The sequence below is a fragment of the Cupressus sempervirens genome, chromosome 3 (assembly GCF_028749045.1).
Source record: "Cupressus sempervirens isolate cs-2001-9-10 chromosome 3, ASM2874904v1, whole genome shotgun sequence".
Lineage (NCBI taxonomy): Eukaryota > Viridiplantae > Streptophyta > Pinopsida > Cupressales > Cupressaceae > Cupressus > Cupressus sempervirens.
The window spans coordinates 850,772,379-850,795,906 of NC_143120.1; the positions used below are offsets into that span (position 1 = coordinate 850,772,379).

Consider the following 23,528-nt stretch of genomic DNA (forward strand, 5'->3'; position numbering starts at 1 on the left):
TGTTGACTTTTTATCATCAACAGAGCCTGCCCAATCTGAATCTGTGAACCCACTGAGTTTAGGATTAGAACTCCGAGAATACAGAAGTCCATAATCAGAAGTGCCCTTCACATAACGAAGCACACGCTTTGCTGCCATCCAATGATCAGCCTTAGGAGCTGTCATAAAGCGTGAAATATAGCTGACTGCGAAGTTGATATCAGGCCTAGTAGCAGATAGGTAGATGAGGCTGCCTACTAGTTGCCTATACATAATATCATCAACGGAAGGAGAATTAGACTTGGCTGATAACTTGAGACCTTTCTCCATAGGTGTAGATGCAGGTTTGCAATCCTGCATTCGGAATTTGTCTAACAAGGCCCTGGCATATTTGGACTGAGAGATGAATATACCAGAAGACTGTTGCCAAACTTCAACACCTAAGCAATAATGCATGAGCCCAAGGTCAGTCATATCAAAAGACTGGCATAAGTGTTGTTTGATTCCCTGAATCAAAGATGCCGAACTGCCAGTGATGATCAGATCATCCACATAGATAACCAGAAGGATGATGTCACTGTCAGTAGTCTTGATGTACAGATTTGAGTCTGAAGAACTCCTCTTGAAGCCTTGATCACTGAGGTACGTATCAATCCTGATGTACCATGCCCGAGGAGCCTGCTTCAAACCATAGAGAGCTTTTACCAATCTGAGAACCTGATGGTCTTTACCAGCAACCTTGAAAACAGGAGGCTGCGTCATGTAGACCTCTTCATGGAGATCACCATTCAGGAAAGCACTCTTTACGTCCATCTGATGGACCTTCCAGCCAAACTGTGCTGCCATGGCTAGGACTAATCTGATGGTGCTCATCTTTGCAGTAGGAGCAAAGGTCTCCTCATAATCAATGCCCTAACGCTGAGAAAAGCCCTTTGCCACTAAACGAGCTTTGTACTTATCCAAAGTACCATCTGATTTGTATTTGATTTTGTAGACCCATTTGCAGCTAATGGGTTTCTTCCCTGGGGGAAGATCAGAAAGGACCCAAGTGTTGTTCTTTAGCAGGCTCTGGTGTTCAGATTGCATGGACTGTTCCCACTCTGATTCCTTTAGCCTCGGAATATGTTTGAGGTTCAAACACACTGTGAATGTTGGCCATAAGAGCAAAGTTAACAGAATCTGTAGTTTTGCTCTTTTTCCGAGCAGTTCTCCCATCAATGAGCTCGTCATCATGAAGATCAGCAAGTGTCTTAGCCCACCACTTAGGCCGAGAGGAGAATGACCAACAGTAGTACTAGGAGATGCTTGATCAACAGGATCCTCATCAGAAGAATCTAGATCAAACTCAGGTGAAGTATCTTCAAAACGAGGTGATCCTGCAGGAGAAGCCGGAGGTGTCTGTACAGGTATCACTGGCAGGACTGGAGCTGTAGGAGCTACTGGAGCCCTCCCATCAGGTGGACCTAATGGAAGCCGAACTCCCAAATCATGAACTTGCATAGGCTGGTCTACTGGATCAGGAACAGGAGAAACAGGCATGAATGGTCCTCGCTGCTCATCAAAGACTACATCGCGGCTGTATATGAGACGAGATGTCTCAACATCAATAAGGCGGTAGGCTTTGTGAAGACTGCTATATCCAGCAAGCATACCACAATATCCTCTTCCTCCATCTTGCGACCGATGGCAAGTAACTGATCACGAATTTCCTGAATCCGATTCAGGTGTGCCTGGAGCGAGGTGCGCTCATCCATGACAATAGAAAACAGAGTGTTTTTCAAAAAGAAGGCTCTGCTCTTGTCAGAAGTCTCATGAAGACCTTTGAGATGTGTCCAGATTTCGGCCGCTGTCTTGCCAGATGGAATTTGAGAAAGCTGGTCATCAGCTACGGATAGTTTGAGAAGCATTATTGCCTCTCGATTGTTCAGATCCCATGTATCTTGATCAGGACCCGGAGAAGTCGGACGCTGCTTAACACCCAGAACAAGTTGATCGGTGTTTCAATATTCGAAGATTGCAATGATGCGCTGCTTCCAGGTTCCATAATTGCGACCATTGAATTTGGAATTATGCTCGAGCAGAATATTTGTCAGAGATGCCATGGCACGTTTTTCAATGAAAATCTGTGAAAATCTGCGAAGGCACGTTCTTCGAGGAAAAATACGGAAGACCCAGAAGAATCAGAGAATGACCCAAAAGAGAGCTTGAAAAAACCCAGAAGGAATCTGCTGTCATTTTCTAAATCCGCTGGCTCGAAAATCAAGGCACCCAGAAAAAACGGACGACAACCCAGTTGAGCTCTCAAAAAATCTACCAAGGATTTGCAAACAAAAAAAAAAATTCGACCCCAAAAATTAGGGTTTCGAAAAAAAACGGTTGGCAGTTAGGGAGGTCGGATTTGCAGAAAAAAATGTTGATTTTTGTGAAAAAAAAAAACAGATCTGTTTCCCAGATCGCGACTTCAGGCTAAGACGACGCTAGACACAGAGTGTGACCTCCAAACGGTGGCGGATGTGGCAAGAGCAGGTATTTTTTTTTTTTTTTTTTTTTTTTAAAGCAAAGTCGTGAGTTCGAGTTTGCAGTCAAAAAAAAATCTCACAGGTTGCAGAGTTAAATGTCAACCAGTCGCAAGTACAGGCCACGGATTTTCAGATGTTTTGTAGCAGACGGGTCTCTTCGAAAAAAACAGGAGTTGCAGATGAAATTCTTCCCGCGATTTGCAGACTTTGCAAGGAAAAAACTCCAAAAAAGAAACCTAGCTGCACAGATGAATTTCTCAAAAATCAGAAACCCTAGACGGGCTTGTTTGAGAAAAACCTTAGGAATTATTTCAAAAAAATTTAGCAAATAATTTCGAATGAAATTATAAGTTTTTCAAAAAAATTCAAGTATTGGCTCTGATACCATATTACGAGGTAATTGGTAAATACTTGCTTGTTAATAACAGAGACCGAAAGGTCAATTTATACAAAAGAATGAGACGATGTTTCCTTAGGAAACGATCGTAAAGAATAGAAACATTCTATTCCAGAGAAAGCAAAAAACGAAAGCAAACTAAAGCTAAAGATATTTACAAGATAACCATTAACTAATAATAGACATCTTATCTATTATTGTAATATAAGCATGCTGGAGTAATACAACAAATCATATTCACTGTGACTAATAATTCAAGATTTACTTTGCTGTTTAGACTTTTAGACAAGATACACATTTTGACCTAAACATGCATCATTTACTCGAGTCTCGATTAAAACTAGAATACTAGACAACTTAGTGCTCAATAATGGGCCCTCGACAAAAATGCACTGTAGGAGACCACTGCAAACTTAATGCATGAAATAAGAAAACCCTAAATAAAGTAGCTGACGGGGAGACAAGATTCTGTCAAAACCAAGCAAATAAGACAACATTGTAAGAAACTTTTGAATTTGTCTGCATATCTGTTAATCAAATGTAAAGAAAAAATCAAATGTGAAGAAAAACCAAAGCACTAGAAAGAATATATGTCAGGGTATTAGAACAGCTTACCATTCCAGTGGATGTGTAGGTTGTGAGCGTAAACTTTTGATCAACAAGGAAATCCTTATAAAGGAGATCTGCAAATCAGAACTTAAAAAAAAGTTTAAAATGCTGAATATGAAAGACTTTTTCCAGAGATTGTGAAAATCTGATGGTACTGAGGCATTGAGAGTTATATCGTGCATTTCCAAAACAACACATTATTTTTCCACACTTGAATTTTAAACTGCTATAGCCTATACCTCATAAAAAAATACAAATGATTGCACAGCCATCCATATGCATTTCAATTTTCAACAACAAACAGTATTAATAAGAGGATTGAACTCACACCATTTTTCTGAATTTTCGTTGTCATATTTACACAAAAGAACAAAATCACAAACCAAATCCAACACATATCATTATATGTACCTTAGAGAACTTTTTAATTTGATATAGACGTTTAACTCCATAGCTAATCCTACCACTCCTAGAGAAATATTAAAACAGATTAATTCCCAGGGAGCTCCTGTGCATGCTAAGCATCCCTAGAGCCCAATACATGATAGAAGATTTTTCATTAAAAATTAATCAAAACCAAGCTTCAGGGAAAATTTGTTCTAAACTGTGGGGACATTTATCTCTTCTCGTATCGAATATTAGAGTACAATCATGAACCAAAAAGTAGATGTCAAAAGATGGGTGAAATATCACTGCAATATTAAAAAATAATTTATAAAACAGGCTTAAGCATGGCAGAGTCTAAAACAATACATGAATGCTACCACATACACATCTGCACTTTTAACACGTACAATACACATTTGAGTTGTTCAATACATCATACAACAGACTGTTGGAGCATATTTTCCAATTTTTTATATTTTGGGGTGTCAAAACCTTTCAGAGAAACTTCTAGACCTTATTTTATATGTACAGGTCAGTACAAGCCATCTTTCTTTAATGTGTAGTCCACTAAAACTTAAAGGTAGGCACATATTAACCATATGAATTGAACCCAGACTAGTGCCAATTGCCAGCATTGACTATTCACCATCATCATTCTACAAGATAGTTGAAGTTCGATTTCCATTTTTTTATATTTTCGGGTGTCAAAAGCTTTCTGGGAAACTTACAGACCTTATTATGTTATTTCTTGTCTACAAGGCAGAACAAATCATCTCAAAGTAATGCTTTGTCCACTGAAACTTTATGTTAAGCCAGTATTAAATAAATTTATTGAACCCAGACAACACTATCCTTTTATGAGATCAGCCTGAATGCCTCTTTGTCTATAGTAGAATATTAAACTTTAGCACAAGTTAACATTATGTCTTATATTTCTCACAATACAGAATAGACTTGTATGAATTCATGACACAATATCTGCCTCAGTCTACATTAAGCTTGATGATATGCAACCTGATTCAACCATGACATGATGAGCTCCCAACCACCACTATACTTTGTCTCATAAGCATTTCATTTCTTCTTAAATCAGATGCTCTCAAGACTATATTAATCTGGTATACTAGCTTGAACTTGAAGAGCAAAACTATGGTAAAGCTTCTACAATATCATTACCGGTAAAACCAGATGCATATGAAATCACATTTTGGCTACAATCCCATTGCCCTCTCTAAAAGACATAAGGAATAACTTATACCTCAATCTGCTTTTCTGATTCAGAGAGAGTTTTCATTGTCCTATTCTATTAGCCCCTCTTCAGTTATGCAGGTTGGCTTCGGTCATTGATGTCAAAGGGAGAGTACCAAGTATCCATGAATATTATAAACAAAACTTGAAATATGTGGTAAACTTTTTTTGGCATAGGTATAGCATTAGTAACTACAAGTGGATCAGAGAGTAGTGCATAGCATGGAGATAAGGAAGAATCAAAGAAGATGACAAAAATGGAGAGCAAAAAATTTGGGATGATATGAGATGGTTTGAGTTGGATAATATAAAAATTAAGAGCTACAGAAAGAGACTCAATTGATGGAACAGATTGAATTCCAAAAGAATGAAGTGGAAGTTGAAAGAATGCCTGTAAGAATTGCAGGTTAAGGTTGAGATATGCAAGTTTGGGTATGTCCTAGTTCCATTCTATGGGCTGGGAGAGGTGAAAGAGAAGCAAGATTTTATTGATCCTGAATGCCTATCCATGTGCTATCAGGTGCATTGAGGTTGATTATCACCCAACAGGGTGAATTCTTGTTCAGCTATTGTTTGAGATGTCATATATCAAGTGGTTGAATAGCCCATTCCATTGTTTCAGGCTAAGGGAAAAAATAAGGAAATGATATTTTTCGAATTTGATTGCCTCCAATGAAATTTTAAGTTTTCAAAACATCAAAGGTCAATTTTTAAAAAATGGGGGAATTGGATTTCCTTGGGCTCTTTTGTAACTGTCAAATGGCAAAAAAGAAAATTCTATGACAAATTTGACAGGTTGCCAGTGCAACTGTGATAAGGTGAAAGTACAACATATTTTATAGCATTAGTTTGAGTGGAGATTTGCACATATGATTTTATTTATTAATCTCCCCTCAAAAAAGGTGTTGGGACTTGAGAACCCAATTCAGTCTTAGTGAATTAAAAATATGCGTACGTTTTCTTTCAGTGGGACTTTTGGATTATTTTTCATCAAGGTTTTGTGTGATCTCTTATACTTCTACGTTTCCTTCGAAACCCATTGAACACTGGAATCAAACGATGGAACCCTCTTAAATTCTAGAGGCAAATATTCCTAAAATTATATTGGAGCTTGAAGATTTGCAAATTATTGCAATTGGTTTGTGTGTGTGTGTGTGATTGTGTGTTTGTTGCAGGTTAAATGTGAAGATTGTTAGCATGAATGCTTGATGTTGTTGAAGGTATGACTGTATGGGGGAGGTTGTCAGCATGTATGAGAGATGATTGAGTCCTTATGTGTTGCATTCATGACTGTGTTTGTCATTGATGTCAACATATCAGTTTTCTGAACAGTTCAGTCAGAGTTGCAAAGGAAGATTCGTTCAGCGAGGTTTGTGGTCTGAGAGTTATGTTCTGAGCACTTAGAGGAGAGTTCAAGAATGTGTTATGATGGTTTGTCTATGTTCGTGGAAAGAGAGGCAGATTTCCATGAATTTCGGAAGATTTTGTGGAGACTATTCTCAAAGCGAGTTTCTAGAAAGCGAGTACTGGTAATTATGTTGTATCTTTTTGGTGAGGATGAAGATCATTCAGCAGGCTTGGATTATGGTTGAAGATATGTTCATGATGCTACGGTTGACGTGGCGAAATCAGATGTTCAGTTTATGAAGATTTGTGATGTATGTTCAGTGTGTTGTTCCCAATAGCCGACTATTGTTAATATCGTTATGGGAAGAGTATATTGCAATGTAATATCGTAATGTAATCCTATACTATTCATTGTAAATTGAGAAAGCCTCAAGTCCGACTCAATACTTGTTTTAGGACTTGGTATAAAGAAAAGTTTGTTTCCTTAGTTGTGTGTTTGTATCATCAATGAGATTATATGTTATGTTCTATGAGCTTTGGATGTGAATTGTGTAAGATCAAAACAGAAATTGATGTTGAAGATGTATTGCGAACTTCAAAGAAACTGTATTGGCAAAGAAGTTGTTGTTTAGTCAGTTCATGAACTTGGATATGTTATCCTGAAGATTGTTTAGTGAAGACAGTCTTGAAGCGATTTGAACAGAGGATTCAATTGACTTCCTATCAACTCCTAACATGGTTGGCACAACTCCTAAAAGGGATTCAAAGTCTCCTAGTATTAATTGTATTTCAATGACTTCTAACAAAGTCTATCCTTTCACAAGGAACTTCTATATCAGTACATCATCTTGTGGGCATCTTTCCCACCAAGGTTTTCCCTCTGATCAAGGGTTTCCCTAGTTAATAGATTTGGTGTTATTGTGTATGTTTATCTTTATATGGTTGTTGCATCTTTTGAGTACATGTTTCAGCTTTTATAAGTTATTATAAGTTGTTTTAAGCATGCAACTGATTCACCCCCCACCCCTCCCTCCTGTTGGTTCCCAAAACCGCAGATTGGAAATCCAAGACCCTGCCACTTCTCCAATAGGACTTCTCAATCAATTCTGGCCAACAAATGAGAATACTTCTTGATTCCCCTGCACTTCAGGCTCCGCTACACCCAGGCGAGTTAACCTTTACCTTAACACTGACTGCTTGGTTCAAAGTTTTTCTATAGCGAATTAAACTTCTGGAGTTCTTCAGCTGGCAAAGTGCTCGAATTCGATCGAATTGAAACTGGATGCTAGATAATAGTTGAATGTTTTGTGTAAATTGTGTTAATAATGAATTTGATGCTTGCAGAAGGAATATATATAGATTTTCTGACTTTAATAATAAAAGACCAGTGCCTTTGCTCATCCGAGCGATAGAGCCAACTTTGGTGAACTTTTACGTACAACTTCATAATGTTTAATGCACTTATACTGCCAACAATTTTAATAATTCAGATGCCACAGACCAATTATAATTCAATCTTAAATTAGTCCAGATTGAATTTTAACTCTACAAGGAGACAAACTGTACACAGATGCGAAAACAATTAAATATTTCACAACACTTGTGATGATCAAATCTAAAATGCTAATCGACCATGTCCACTTATTTGATATCAAAATCATATATAGAATTCTAAAATATAATTATGAAGGATGATTCGCCCGTAGTTTAAATCTCCATGCCTTTTTTAAAAACATAAACAAAACATATTTTATTTTATTTTTAAAATAAAATAATGGACTTTAGATTACAAAATCATGATAAAGCCCTTATCCCCCCATACAATAAAAAAAATATAAAAATGCTTCCTCTGAAAGTGGATGTGTGGATGTTAGGATATTACCCTGACTTGTATTTTCTCTTGACTCATCTTATATCTTTTAATTTTAAACGACGTGACCTTAAATAAAAAGTCTCAATTATTTTGATGAGATAATGGCACCTTTTTACTTTTAATAATTCTCTTTAGCCTTACGACCATTAAACTTTAATGATAATCAAATTTATTGGTCTTTTTTAACATATCTCATCCGATAAATCCAAATACATTAATTCTTTAAAGTTTATTGCACCCGATATTCTCTAGTTTGCGTGAACGAAGAAATGTTGGAGGTAACAGGGCGGAGTTTCCAGATACGAACTTGATCTACTCCTCATTCTTCTATTCTTTCCATTCGTTATGCACAAGCAAAACCGATTGTGTGCAGACCTATCCAGGAGGGAAAAGATTTTTGTTACATACACTTCTCTGGCCAATTGATTCCAGCATCTGTATCTACATTCAGTGCACACAAGGCTTCCATTCCATTGACTACGCAATAGCTATTTCCTGTATGCTGTGAAGTATGCTCGTCAACAAATTGTGAAGACTTGAATCTCACGATGTGATTCTATATTGGCTTACTGCTGTTAATGACAATATTTGCTTGTTTGTTGGGGACGATACCTTCAGATGTTCAAAGCTATTTGTGCTTCACTTCTTTCCTGTGATGTATATGACATATATTTTTTATTTCATTCAGGTTTCATTAACATCTGCTGCCGTCGGGTTTAACTACCTTCTACTAGACGTATCCAGCATGTCCATCTAAGTCCATCACTATCAATTACCACTGGATTGTTTATCGCATAGGTTAATTAAGAATTGCACACAGATAATGAACACGAACACGAACAGCAGAACTCTTATTATTATTCGCATATGCCAAGATATTACATTAGGTTATCATCTTGATGATTACAATGATCTCAAAGGGAGATATAAATACTGTCCGAGGAACCTTCTCGAAGGTATCTGTCGGCCACATACAACATGTCAACTACAATAATAGAACCTTCTGGATACATCCCGATACATGTCGGCCTGACGGCACACATCCCGATACGCTGACAGAAACCTCCCGATACACCATCGGGAACCTCCCAATACACCGTCAAGAATAGCCCGATACACCATCGGGAAGCTCTTGATACACCGTCGGGAACCTCCCGATACACCGTCGAGAACAGCCCGATACACCGTCGGGAACCTCCTGATACACTGTCGGGAACATCCTGAAACACCATCGGGAACATCCTGATACACCGTCGAGAACATCCTGAAACACCATTGGGAAGCTCCTGATACACCGTCAGGAACCTCCCGATACACCGTCGGGAACATCCTGATACATTATTTCCTGACGACATCATCCCCCCCAAAAAGAAAAGTCGTCTCCCGACGACTAGACAACAAAAACTGTCTCCTTAGCTGGCCTTGATAGCCACCCATGCTGCTTAGTCTGCTTCCAACTCCGGGTCCACTGAGCCAAGTGTCGCTGAAGTGCCTTCAACTGGATGATTGGCTCCTTCCGAGCTCTCTACGCATCCGCCAAGACAGCCTCTCGGCCAACACCTACTGCTAGTGCCTCTGGTACACAGACAATCCATACCTGTAGCAACTTCAAGTCTTCTCAACTGGTCACACTTCACGATTGATATTCGCAACAACTAGGGGTCCAGGGGGCAACGCCCCCGACGGGGTCAAGGGGCAGCGCCCCCGCCTGTCGCAATACAGGGCGGGGCTGCCCCTCGCCGCCAAGACCAAATTAGCACTTTGAAACCCACACAAAACTGCATGGAACACACAATTTTTGCAATTTCTTCTGATTCCACACTCTTTCTAACAATCGCTAATACTTCCCCTTCCCTTTAACATCATCTGTTACTCATTTTGAGCATTCTTGATTTGTTGACTTTTTTTTCTTTTTTTTTAGGGAAAACCTCCTCTCACCCTACTTTTGGCCTGCATACCGCCTTCCTGTAAGACTCTGTAATGTTGCGATTCACTTCCTCACTGACCACCGTACGCAAGTCCTTCCAATACCTTGCGCCGTACTAGGGCACGACTTCTAGAGGACATGATCATGCCGTATAGTGTCCTTGCTGCAAGCAGTATGGTGTCACCTTCAACAAGCCGTACGGTGGTGAAAGTACTTAGGCCAAAATGATGTGCGGTGCTTTATCTAGAATGCCGTACAGTGAATGTAATGTCGTACGGTGTTTATTTGAATACTACCATAAGGAAGCCGTACGGCTCATTGCACAAACATATTTCGAAATGGCAAGGACTTCCGTACAGTGATAGGACTAGAGGCGTCGTACGGTAACACAAACTCTCAATGTCGTACGGTGATGAACTTGAGAATACCGTACAATGTGTATTGCCTGCTCCTAAAGCCATACGGTCACTTGACCGTATAGTGTCTTTTTCTTTTCTTTTCTTTTCTTTTCTTTTTCTTCTTTTTTTTTTCTTTTTTTTTTTTCCTTTTTCTACTGCTCCCTATCTGACATATGTACAATATTTACATATATACAGTACTTACAGTCAATTTTTTCAGTTGTTCATCCACGGAGGTGGATTATCATGGTAGATAGTCAACTTCGACCTATCCACTACGTCCGCGACTCCCTTTCCGTCTAGCATCCATTGTTTTACTGCTCCGTTACCATCCACTTCCCGAATTTGATACGGCCCGACCCATTTAAGTTTGAACTTGCCTGGTTTGATCTTATTTCATTCGTCGTACTTCAACACCCACTGTCCAAGTTGAAACCTGCTACACCTATTCTATGTCATCTCCATATCGCCCAATTCGTTCCCGAAGCTCGTTACCATGGACTCCATCAGCTGCCCCTTATGTCCGTCAATAACACGTCCACTCCGTACTACTGCAACTTTTATTAAACCCTTCCGCTTTGTTTCCTGTGTGGACCGTATGATGTGTCTTCCTTGCTGCTGGTACCTTTCTACTATATCTGTGGTTCGACGTAATACTTTCTTCTTGCGCGGTCGTACAGTGGAATCTTTCCTCCTTTCGGGTTCGTACTGTATGTTCTTTCCTTCAGCTTCAGTCATACCCGCGTTTCCTTCTTCGGCTTCTCTGTGTTGTTTCGAACATTCATTTCCTCCTTCGGCTTCTCCATGTTCCTTCGGACATTCATTTCCTTCGTCGGCTTCTCTGTGTTCCTTCGAACTTTCATTTCCTCCTTTCTTACCTTTGTCGATCCTCAGCATATTACAACTTGGAAAGAGCTCGTAATCCTCTATCTGCCAGTGGTAAAGACCATTTACTGAATCCAGATCGTCATCTCCTTCCAATCATAGGACTCCCTTCTGATCGGGTTCCATACTCTGCCTCCTCTCATCCTCTTCTCCTTCGGAATCCGACAATAGAGCTTCTTCTCTAACCATCTGAGTGTGTAGATCGATGACACTTCCGGCCTTTGCTTTCAAGTGATAAAGTATTTTTCTTCCAATCGTGTTTTGCCTTGGCTTGTATCAGCCACCCCCGGCCCAGAATGGCATCATATCCTCTCCGCTTCAATGGGATCACGACGAAATCCAACAAGAATGGTTGTGTTCCAATCGTCACTGGTTGTGCTGTCAGGACTCCCAATGGCTTGATTCCATGTTGATCGGCTATTAACAGTTGGAAGGTAGGTGGCCATAATGTCGGCTGTCCCAACTTTTTCCAAGTATCCTCTGGTAGCACATTGACACCGGATCCTTCGTCGAGATCGTGTCCGTTAGCACAATCCCGAGAATGCCCATTTCAACAACCGCTGGATAGCGTCCAGATGAAAGAGCTAACAGCATCGGGTCTTCTGCACTTGCGCCATTTTCCTTCTCCTTTTTGTCCGCTGCACTTGCTCCACTTTCCTGCGTCCTTCCATGTTCTCCTAGTAGTTGGCAGCGGGAACGATGTTTGTGAGTGTTGATCGGAGCTGAGGCATAGTGAGCAACAGATCACTTATCCTGACAGGTATCTCAGCTTGCAATATTTGTCGTACAATGTTCTGTTCTGCGTAGTTCCGTACGGAGGTACCAAGCGTGTCCTTCAGGTGTGCCATTTCTACCTGTGTTGCTTTTTGGATCTCTACCCGTGCTTCCTTTAGTCTCTTCTTTTCTTCCGCCGGGTCGAGGTACACTTTCGCTTGCTGCAGTGTGATGGCCAAAACCTCTTCTTTGTCTGTCCCGACGGTAATCAAGTTTACTCCGGACTTCGGGCACTTAGGATCGTCATGATCGCCCGGTCCACACCATCGGCATAGCAACTTCGGTGTGTTTGCCGTTGTACACTCTCGGGCGAAGTGACCCCATAGATTGCATGCGCGGCATTGAACTATCGGCCGACCATTCGCATCATACTGAATTCGACTCCTTCCGCCATTATTGTTGTTGCTGCTATTGTTGATTTGACTGTGCCAGTTGTTTCTATATCTGCCCGATGTGGCACCTTTCGTACTAGTGTTCTCGTTCCCTCCTGACAGGATGCCTCCTGTGTCAGGAACACTTGCTGTGGTGTTCTTGTTTTCAAATTGAAAGGGCATTCCTTTACCAAGTGTCCCATAATCTGGCAGATCCCGCAAAATCGCTCTTTCGGGCAAGATCCCTTCGTATGGCCTTCCTTCTTGCACTCCATGCACCATAGTTCATTGCCTTTAGTTTCTTTGTTCATGTTCTTGAATTCTTTCATCATCCGAATCATGTCTTTCTAAAGGGCATGAACCTTCTTACTGCTACCCTCATCATCACTGCTATCTTCTCCTGAAGCGGCGTCGTCATCTGAATCGGATGAGCTAGTCTTCTTCTTCTTCTTGGTCTTCTGTTCACTTTTCAGGTTCATTGCCCGATTATATGCTTCAATGTATGTCGATGGTGGCACGATCTTCATCTTCTTCCGCAGCTTAGGGTGAAGGCCCTCAATGAACCATCATTTCTGTAACCCGTCAGTTGGCTTATTCTCCATTTTATTGATCAAGTCCTTCAATTTCCTTGCAAAGACTCGGACTGTTTCATTCTTCCCTTGCTTAGTATTGAATATCTCCGCTACAATTTCATTATCGTCGCGCAGGAGTTGAAATTCGGCGATGAACTCCTTTTTAATGTTATCCCAGTTGTTTAAATTTTGTGGATCGATATCAGTAAACCAATCAATTGCAACACCCCGTAGGTTAGCGAGAAATTGTCGGATCCATTTGTTTGTATTTGTTATGCCATTTGCCCTCCAGATTGTTTCACATGTTTTACAATGTCAAATGGGATCAGCTGCTTCATCACCATCAAATTTAGGCAACTTTTCCTTCGGACCTGCCATTATCACCATATGTTGGGGGTTTTGTTGTGTACCTGCGCTGTTTTGCACTCCCGTGCTGTTTTGAGCACCCACGCCATTTTGAGCTCCTGCGCTATTCTGCACACCCACACTATTTCCAACACCCGCATTGTTCTGGACACCCGCACTGTTTTCGGCATCCGCACTGTTTTCAACACCCGTGTTGTTTTCGATTTCCGTGCTGTTTGGTGAAGAAGAGGGTTCGTCAACCGAAGCTGTTCGTTCTGGAAGTATATCTCGGACGAAGAGGTCACTCCACGCTCGTGCTCCTTCGGCACTCCGAGCCGTGCGAGTCGATTCTCTTCCATCTGGATTGTCTTAGCTCGGCGAACACCAATTCAAAAACTCCTCCCTTGCCTCTTCCACCAATTCCACACGCTGTCGCCTCTCCTCCAATAATGCTTCCGCACTTCTGCATCCGTCAGCAACAATCTTCTGGAATCTCTTTCTGCGTTCAGCTTGCTGCGCCAAAATCAGATCGCCGTGTGCTGTGCATATTTCGTCCTTGTCCTTTACTTTGTTCTTATTCTTGTTCAGCTGATTCGGCATTACTCTTCATTTTCCTGCCTTTCCAGGTCCATCGAGCAACGGCGCCAAATGTTTATCACATAGGTTAATTAAGAATTGCACACAGATAATGAACACGAACACGAACAGCAAAACTCTTATTATTATTCGCATATGCCAAGATATTACATTAGGTTATCATCATGATGATTACAATGATCCCGAAGGGAGATATAAATATTGTCCGAGGAACCTTCTCGAAGGTATCCGTCGGCCACATACAACATGTCAACTACAATAATAGAACCTTCTAGATACATCCCAATACATGTCGGCCTGACGGCACACATCTCGATACACTGACAAAAACCTCCCGATACATCGTCGAGAACCTCCCGATACACCATCAAGAACAGCCCGATACACCGTCAGAAAGCTCTTGATACACCGTCGAGAACCTCCCGATACACCGTCGAGAACAGCCCGATACACCGTCGAGAACCTCCCGATACACCGTCGGGAACATCCTGATACACCGTCGAGAAGCTCCTAATACACCGTCGGGAACATCCTGAAACACCGTCGGGAACCTCCCGATACACCGTCGGGAACATCCTGATACATTATTTCCTGACGACATGGATGTCCTCTTATTGTGATCTCTTCATATATGGTCAAAATATTAACTACAAGTTTCCACAACACAAAAGCCGCATATGCATATTTAGAAGCTTTCAAGCGTACGTGGACATGCCAGATTTCCTTCTTGCCATTGTCTTCCCCGTGCCTGGAGGTCCATAAAAAAAAGCATATTTCGGAAAGGAGCCTGATGAGTCTTGGTGTTTGCAGTTGCAGAAGCAATTTGTTTGATTCTCTTTTGCAACAAAGGATGAAGAATAACATCACCAAAAGCATTTCCACTTCGTTCAGGATCCTTCTCTCCAATCGAGTTGTGAGATTTAGAAAAGGAACTCTTGAAACGAGAAAATAGACCTGACCATAGATGCTTTCCTCTTGAGGACTCCCGTATCAATGAAGGCTGGCCCAATATTCTATCAATATAGCTCCAAATAACCCTGGAACCTTCTGAGCTAGTTGTTTGTGCTTAATGTTATTTCTTTTACAGGCATGGTGATTGCTGCATACTCCCAATGCACATATCATGTCTCTCACATTACATAATCTCCTTATTACTGTTCTGTGGAAATTTTAGCAGGTCCATTCTCTTTGTATGGGTATCATTTTGCTTTCTTCGTTGATTTCTTTTGTATATTTTTGCCCAGACTGTCTGATATATATCACCTCTCAGGAAGACTAATGTACAAACATATGATAATGTGTTGTCACTGCAAAATCAGACTTGAACGTCACCGACTGTCACTCATGTCAGTACTATCTGATGTAAGCCTTCACCGGATTCATTACTGATGTGTCTAACTGTTTGCTTCCCTTTGATCTTCTGACGTGGATGATTGCTATGTATAACTTGTCGTAATCATTCACGTATCATAGCATACAATCTGCTTTACAAGAGTAACATCAGTTGACATAGGGACAAAGTATTGGGTACCGTTCAGTTATGAATGAATGCCTGTATAGCGAGATTGACACCACTGGCACCTATAGCCAGAGCTTTTGCCAGGTCCTGCTTAATCCCAAGTTTCACGCTTACTTCTAGTGCAAATGCAAACTTGGCCATAACTTTCTCTTCAGCAACAAAGGAATACACAGTTCTAATAGAGAAAAGAGCTTGTTCGGCAATGCTGCTGTCCTTGTTATACTCTGCATGCATCTTTCCACCTGCACCTTAATATCAAGTTCCAAGTTTTTCCTTGATTCTGCACCATGAACATTTTGTGGTGTTACAATACTCTCGGGAAGTTCATTGGTTGCAAACATTTCATGATCTCCAGCAGCTTTACTGTCTTCTTGTATTTCCTGGGCTGGTTCCGTAGAAATGTCAATTAAATTTTTATTTGCAGTATCAGTCATATCCATCCTGTTGAGATTAGTGTATTGCAATCTCTCTGTCCGCCCAGCTGCTTACAATTTTGGTGGACTTTACTTTCTAACAAAGATGTCTGAAGTTAGGTTACCAGTTTTGATGTGGTATATGGGGAATATATTGCTGTTGGAGTTGTTGTTTGTTGCTATAAATCACGAGTTGTGGATTTAGTCTTTCAGATTGGAGCAGTACAATGTCAACATTATTTTGTAATTTGCAGTTTTATGTGTTGCTTGATGTGATAGTTTTCAGAACTTTGTTCCTGCTGTTGCTGGTGGTGATTTTAATATTGTAGCAGCATATTTCATGTCTAAAAATCAGATTACACTAATAATATATATATCAAAGATTTCTACAAATCGTCAAATTTGGGTGCATATATTTGTTAAGAGATTTCTAAATATTTGTGGAGTCGTGGACATTTCATTATATTTTCAATCTTTATTCGAATATGATTTTAAGTTTAATATTTTGACTCATTGGTTGAATGTTATTGTATTTTATATAAATAAGCAAAATATTTTACTTGGGAACATTACATAGGAGCACCATGCTCACAAATCTTTTACCTTCATATACCTTGAATTTTTTTATTAAAATTTAAACACTTCAAAAGCTTCCCTAGCTGTGACAGCAGTCCTTTATCACCCTAAATTATGTCACATCCAACCGTATTTAACTGCAATTATATGTTTCACTTTGTTAAAAATATATATGCTCATCGTGGAACTTTCACTGACATATCCAAATCTCGAGAGATTCTGAACACCATGAAAGCATTAAAAAAATTGTGATCCTTTCCTGAGCTCAGCAGTGTGATCGATTTAAGAGTCAAATTAATGATTTGCAATTCTGCATACTTCCAAAAGCTTGCAACACAAGGAGTGTGTTAATAGGTATACTAGGCCCACAAGACCTTATGATATGGACCACATTGAGAGTAATTGATCTATCATTATCAAACTCTTTCAAGAAGATTCTTCTTACATATTTTGGCTGACTAGAAATTTTCCAACTAAGATAATTCCGAAAGGCTGAAAGTTGCAATATATATATTAAATATAATCATTTTGAAATAATCAAATTGGAGATCCATGATGAGCATCCATATTAGGCATTGTATTGTATGTATTCCAAACTTTGTATCTTTGAATCAAATAGCTATGGCCTATCATGTTGTAATCCCATTGGGCAGGGGCTGGCATCATAGTTCTAACTACTGATTATATAAATGTTTTATCAAGTTAAGTTGTCCTGAGAATATTTTGAGCACTGCTGTGCATAGAATGTGTATGTGTTAAGACTGCATGGTTCAACAGTTCTTTATTAGACCCTCCATCTATTGACTACATCAAAATCTATAAATAGACATTATTTTTACCTTATCAAAACTCCTCCAATAAAAGTAACAATATATTCAATCAAACATATATGTGTGCAATGCATTTGAAATCAGGCTGACATAAATATCTAACCTCTAGTTTTCTTCCCAATGTCAGAGAATAGTCCGGGTCCCTTCATCATGATCGCTCTCTTAGAAAATGCTTACGCAACCCTGCATGGATAGTACAAGTACCATAAGTATAACATATCACAGATGGATTAGAAATCTAAAGTCACTTTGAGCTTCCACAATCCACAATATTCATTAAAATTTCTTCAAGGTAGAAGTTGCATGGAAATAAAATGCATCAATAGTTTCTGGCCACTTAATCATACATACCTGTCAACAGGACGAAAAAAGGAATGACAAATAGTTCAAATAACCTTAAAAGTAGGACATAGAATTGCAGGATTTAAGATCTGAAGCTACTTCAAACTTACATAATCCCTAATACTTACTAAAGTTTCTTCAACAAAATATCCAGGGGAAACTTCTACTCACTCCTTGGACTTCAGATTATAGATGACTCATGTTAAAATATAACATATAGCTGAATTTAAGAATGTTAGGGTACTCAATGTTAAGCTTGTAGTTGCAGTCAGATTGATTCAATCATATGATACATTGTTGATGGTAAATCATCATTAGATAAATATTTTTATATATATAATAATAATATGTATGTGGTTATTTATATAATTAATATATTAACTAATGATGATTAACTATAGAGAAATGTCTCTTCAGGAGACATGTCTCCTCCTCTCATATTTTATGAGTCTTCAAAATCTGCATTTGGAAGACATCAATTACAATGGTCATGTTAGTATAGTTGCAGAAAACAATTCATGTTACTTCAACATGGTATCAGAGCAAAGGCTGCAAATGAAAACCAGAAACTTAAGACGTTGGTCACATATGTTCTTCGCAGTAGAGAAGAATAAAGACATTGAAATAGAGAGACTATGGATACAAATAAGGCAATCATAAACCAGGTTGTTTACTGAGAATAATTAAAATACAAAAGGTCTGGAGAATTTCCCAAACGCATACTCATTCATGTATCTTGCAAGAGTCTCACAATATTCTTAATGCATGCAATTCAATTTCCAGACATTGATATTAGAAATATCGACACCAAATTTGTAGTATTGAAGTTTGCAGCCTTATCATTAGTCATTATTTTGATTGACTGAGAGAAAGAGAAGTTGACGAGGGAGGTTATCGGAGATAATGTGGATTGAAGGATAACAGGAATCCACCTAGTTGAAATTTGTTTTCAACTGCTTACACTTTTTTGAAAGAAAAGCTTTTTGATACCTTGCAACAAATGCCCTCCATCACAGGTCAACAATAATGTGGTGATCAATTACGATCTGCACATTCCTACAATGTTTTGATTTCATGCTCAAAATGGTTTCGGTTGAAGCTTTGATCGATATCAGATGATGCCACCTAAGCAGTCCTGAATCTTAAGAGATTCTGACAATGTACATAGGGGTTTGATCTTCTAATCAAGTGTAGTTGAATAATTTCGTGGTTGATGAGATTGGTATGGTGGAAACCCTGAAGAGAGTGGAGGCATGTATGGCATTATTTGAGTACCAGATTTAAATGAGATGGATTATCAGAAGGTATAGTGGGAACCGGAAGAGAATATTTAAAGGGAAATCAACACAACTATAATGGGAGAAACAGAATCTAACAATCAAACTGAGCACTGTGAAATTATATACTCGATGTAACCAATAATTAGAAGTAAAGACTTGGTGTTAAGTATACAAAAATAATTAACAGAATATCAATATCAGTGACAATAATTATAGCTAGCGTTAACTGGTCATCAATACAGTTTAGCAAAACAAAAATAAGATACATAAGCATTGAGCAATTATAGAGGAGAAGATTTAATATTTGTTAGACTATATAGTTCTTCCATACGCAAAAGCAGAACAGAAGTATGAGCCACATCATCAAATGATACGAAGTCAGCGTAGAGATAAAATATTGTAACTAATGACAATTCCACCCAAAGTGGATCATTAAGGAGTAGCCTGTTAAAAGAAGAAATTTATAATATATTGTTTTGAAGCAAATGAGTATCACATGTTAAACTCGGGAGTGAGAGGAAGTCAAGTGGTATGTGCACTAGAATAAACAAGGCACATTTGAAGCATGTGGACAATGAGGGAATGAATCTTGTGAAGGGAAAAATGAGCACCGAAGGATGATCCATATCACTCAATTATTGAAATAGCAGATGGATACAACACGCTGAATATTCAGAATTAGTTAACTTAAGAATTCGTCGATCAAACAATCATGAAAGAAGTTGACACCAGTCTAAGGTTTGTGATATTGCTATCAGGATTTAACTGTGTGATTTTGAGTCAAACTCATTGACCCATGATAGCAATATCACAACTTGACTTGCTGTGGAAATTATCTCCTACTTATCAGTCTAAGGTTTGATAATTAATTTGAAAAATTCGACTAAGAAGTTTATCCATCAATATCCATAGATGCTTATCTAGAATGATCAATGGCCAACACACATTGAGCATGTCGTATGAAGAAAATACTCACTAAGAAGGGGATTGTACATCACTACATATGAAAAAAATCAAATTTAAAGACCAAGCAATCTAGAATAGGCCTATGTTGAGTAAACAATGGTGACTCCAAGGATAACGAGAATGAGACATAGTAAGAAGTAAATACTGAAAAAGTAATGATGTGAAATTAATAAATTCCAAAGTAACTAAAATAGGAAGAGATGAACATTGGTGGAGAGGGTAACTTAATATTTTGAATTTATCACATTAGTTATGTATGCCTCATCACCACTTTGCGAGATGAAATCTAATACACAATTAGAAGAACAATATATACAAGACAGTCTTTCTATGAAGAGCATTATTTGGACTAAAGTCATTCTTTCTCCACTAGCATATAAAATCATTTCATCGAGCATAAATTTATTTAGTCCTTTGCAAGGATGAAGACAAATATTATGGAGGAACTTTGAACCAGAGTAACGTGACTCGCCGCGAGTCAGGCGAGTCACGCAAGTCAGCGAGCTACCAACACCTAATTGAGTCATTATGAACTGTGACTCGCGAGCGGCGAGTCAAGTGGCGTGACTCGCTTGACTTGGGCTGCTTGACTCAGCCACGTTAGCATAAAATCAGCTGGCTTAAAATTAATAATTTTTGCATTTTTTTTAATGTTTTTCTTCTTACTCACTCTTATAACCCTAAAAGGGCTTCCATAACACTCCATTGTGAGAAGAAGAATGAGAGAGAGAGGTAGAAGAGAAATAGAGTGTCCTTGTTTTGCAAGCACCTAAAAGGAAGAGGAGAAACGCTTGCATTTGTGACATTGGAGCTTGCATTTAGATCATCAAGGAGTTTATAGGAGCTCTTCTCAACACTTCCCAAAGCATTTGAAAGAGGTAAGAGTTGATTTTTTAGATTTTGATGATTTTTTTCTCTATGCTTATGGATTTTTTGGATGAATTTTTTTGTTTGTTTATGAGTTTTTTTTAACTTTAGATCTTCATAAAATACAATGCTTAAATGGTAATATTTGGTCTAAAATATCTTATTGCAGCAACCTTTACATTTTTCCTTACTCATAATGGCTCCTGGAGGTAACAAAACCCAAGCTCTCCAAAGGCAATAAAAAAGATGAGTGTTGGAAGTTCACCATAGACTTTCCGGGTAGAACTAGAACTCAAACAAAATGCCTATTTTGCAAAACCATTAATAGTGGGGGGATAAATAGATTGAAATACCATATTGCTGTCATACATGGTCATGATACTGAGCCTTGCAGAGTTGCAACTGTTGAAGCTCAACGTTTTTGTTCTGTAGCCTTGGAAAAATATGAACAAGAAAAGGAATTAAAAAAAAAACAATTAGAAGAGTTAGCTCAAATTGGTTCTAGTTCCCTTCCACGCTCATCTGGAAATGTTTTTGAGTCAATAGGTTGTGTTGAAGAAAGTTCTTCCCTTCCCCCCTATCGTCCTAATGCTTCTGCTAGTCATACTTCTTCTACATCTATTCCTTGCATTGCTAGTGGTGCTACTGCTTCGGCCACTGCCCCTTCTAGTAGTACTGGGCCTACTAGCTTTACCTTTCGTCCTAAAGTCAGAAAACCTAGGTTGGACAATTTTTTTGTACCGCGTTCCACTCCTGGTGCACAAGCCTCACTTGAGAGCTTGGGCTGAAATAGGGAGGTACATGAAGCTAGAATAAAAGCAATTTGCAGGTTTTGGTTTTTCTGCAACATTCCATTTATAGCAGCCAGGTAATTCAAATTCATTTATATTTGATTGTTTTACGTTTTAAGTTTTAAAATTTAAATTCAATTTTATACTTTTAAGTTTTAACTTGACGTTGAAAATTTGAAATATGCTAATTAAAATGTTTTTATAAATATAACAGGACTCCTTATTGGCAGGGGATGATTGATGCAGTTTCCATTTGTGGTGCGGGGTTCAAAGCCCCCACTGAAGATGAGTTGAGTGGTCCCCTCTTACTAGATATGGTTAAGGAGATGAAACATGAGTTGGAGGACCATAAAAAAATTTGGAGCCAAAAGGGGTGTACCATTATGAAGGATGGATGGACAGATAGGAGGAATAGGACCCACCTAAATTTTCTTGTTTCTAGCGGAGGTAATTCATCATCCTCTACTTCTTGAAGTCTAAATTTAAAATTTAATGTATTATTGAATAACAAAAATTTTGTTTTATTGACTATTGATTCTTAATTCTTGAATGATAATTATTTTGTTTAATTTTCACTTTCGGGATCCACTATGTTTTTGAGGTCTATAGATGCTTCCTCACATGTGAAAAATGCAAAATTCTTAATTGAGGCTATTGAGGAGGTCATAAGGGAGGTAGGGGAAGAGAATGTTGTCCAAGTGGTGACTGATAATGCAACTAATTATGTTGCTGCAGGTAAAATTTTAACTTCTAACTTTCTAAGTTCTACTTCTAAAAAATTTGTTTTAGTTTTAGTTTGAACAAAGGTTGATAGCCAAACCACAAGTGATAATCATGTTTGACTAGAGAGAAACTAATCAATATATAAACTTCTTGACAAAAGACGATGGATATCCAGATCAAATATTGAAATGAAGAGAGTAACTTGAAGATTGATGCCTAAAGAATAACTGTGAGTTGAAGACTATCGTAGTCTAACATTCCCTGGGACAGCCTAACATTCCCCTTCAATGATATCAGAATCGGAATTTTATAGTGTGGGGGAAATAATAACCAATGTTTCATTCCCATTCGAAACATCTTTAGAAAGGAGATGTTCCATGACCCTCATGGGCAGATACGTATTCTTATCCTTAAGTATTACATTTATCTACTCTTTGTAGTATTTCTCATATTTGTAGTTCTATACATACTAGAAGAGTTCTTTGCCTTGATCTTTTCCTTTATGTCTTAAGATGTTCTTGTAGGAAACGAAGGTTGGTACACATGCTACAAAACTTGTGCAAACTCTTGAAGCAAACATCTTTAATGATTGAGATTATGAGTATCCTTCTACATTAAGAGGGAGTATGACACTTCTTCGAAGGCAAAATAAGAGCTTAAAAGATTGATACTCAGAGGGAATCTAGAAATACATGGATGTGACTGCATCATTTTGATGGGCCTACTTTTGGGTGTATCATGAGGAAGTATTGACTTATCACTAGAAAATTGGAAGATTAATATCAGAGTTGGAGTACGTCTGACAAGAATCCTTGGGGGAAGAGAGACTCTAAGGGAGTAACTATTGGACCTAACTTCCAGAATCGTTGTTCAGCGGGAGAATTCTGAAGTTCAATCCTTTGTGAATGATATCTTCTCTATGAGAAGTTCTAAGTGAAATTCCTTGTAATGCATTCTTCTCTGTGAGAGAGAATTAAGGTGAAAACCTTTGTA

The 23,528-nt window shown here is 38.7% G+C and overlaps 1 protein-coding gene across 2 annotated transcripts in view; it reads right to left on the reverse strand.

Moving 5' to 3' along the window:
* Positions 1 to 23,528, reverse strand: part of LOC149569453 (mitochondrial outer membrane protein porin of 36 kDa-like) — a 47,559-nt gene that overhangs the window by 21,120 nt on the left and 2,911 nt on the right. For both annotated transcript variants that reach the window (XM_089822154.1, XM_089822155.1), the window contains exons 2-3: positions 17,670 to 17,749; positions 3,511 to 3,578 (exon numbers count right to left, since the gene is read on the reverse strand). In XM_089822154.1, the coding sequence (XP_089678280.1) occupies positions 3,511 to 3,578; positions 17,670 to 17,718 (117 nt within the window). In that variant the 5' untranslated portion in view covers positions 17,719 to 17,749. The remainder of the gene's footprint in view (positions 1 to 3,510; positions 3,579 to 17,669; positions 17,750 to 23,528) is intronic.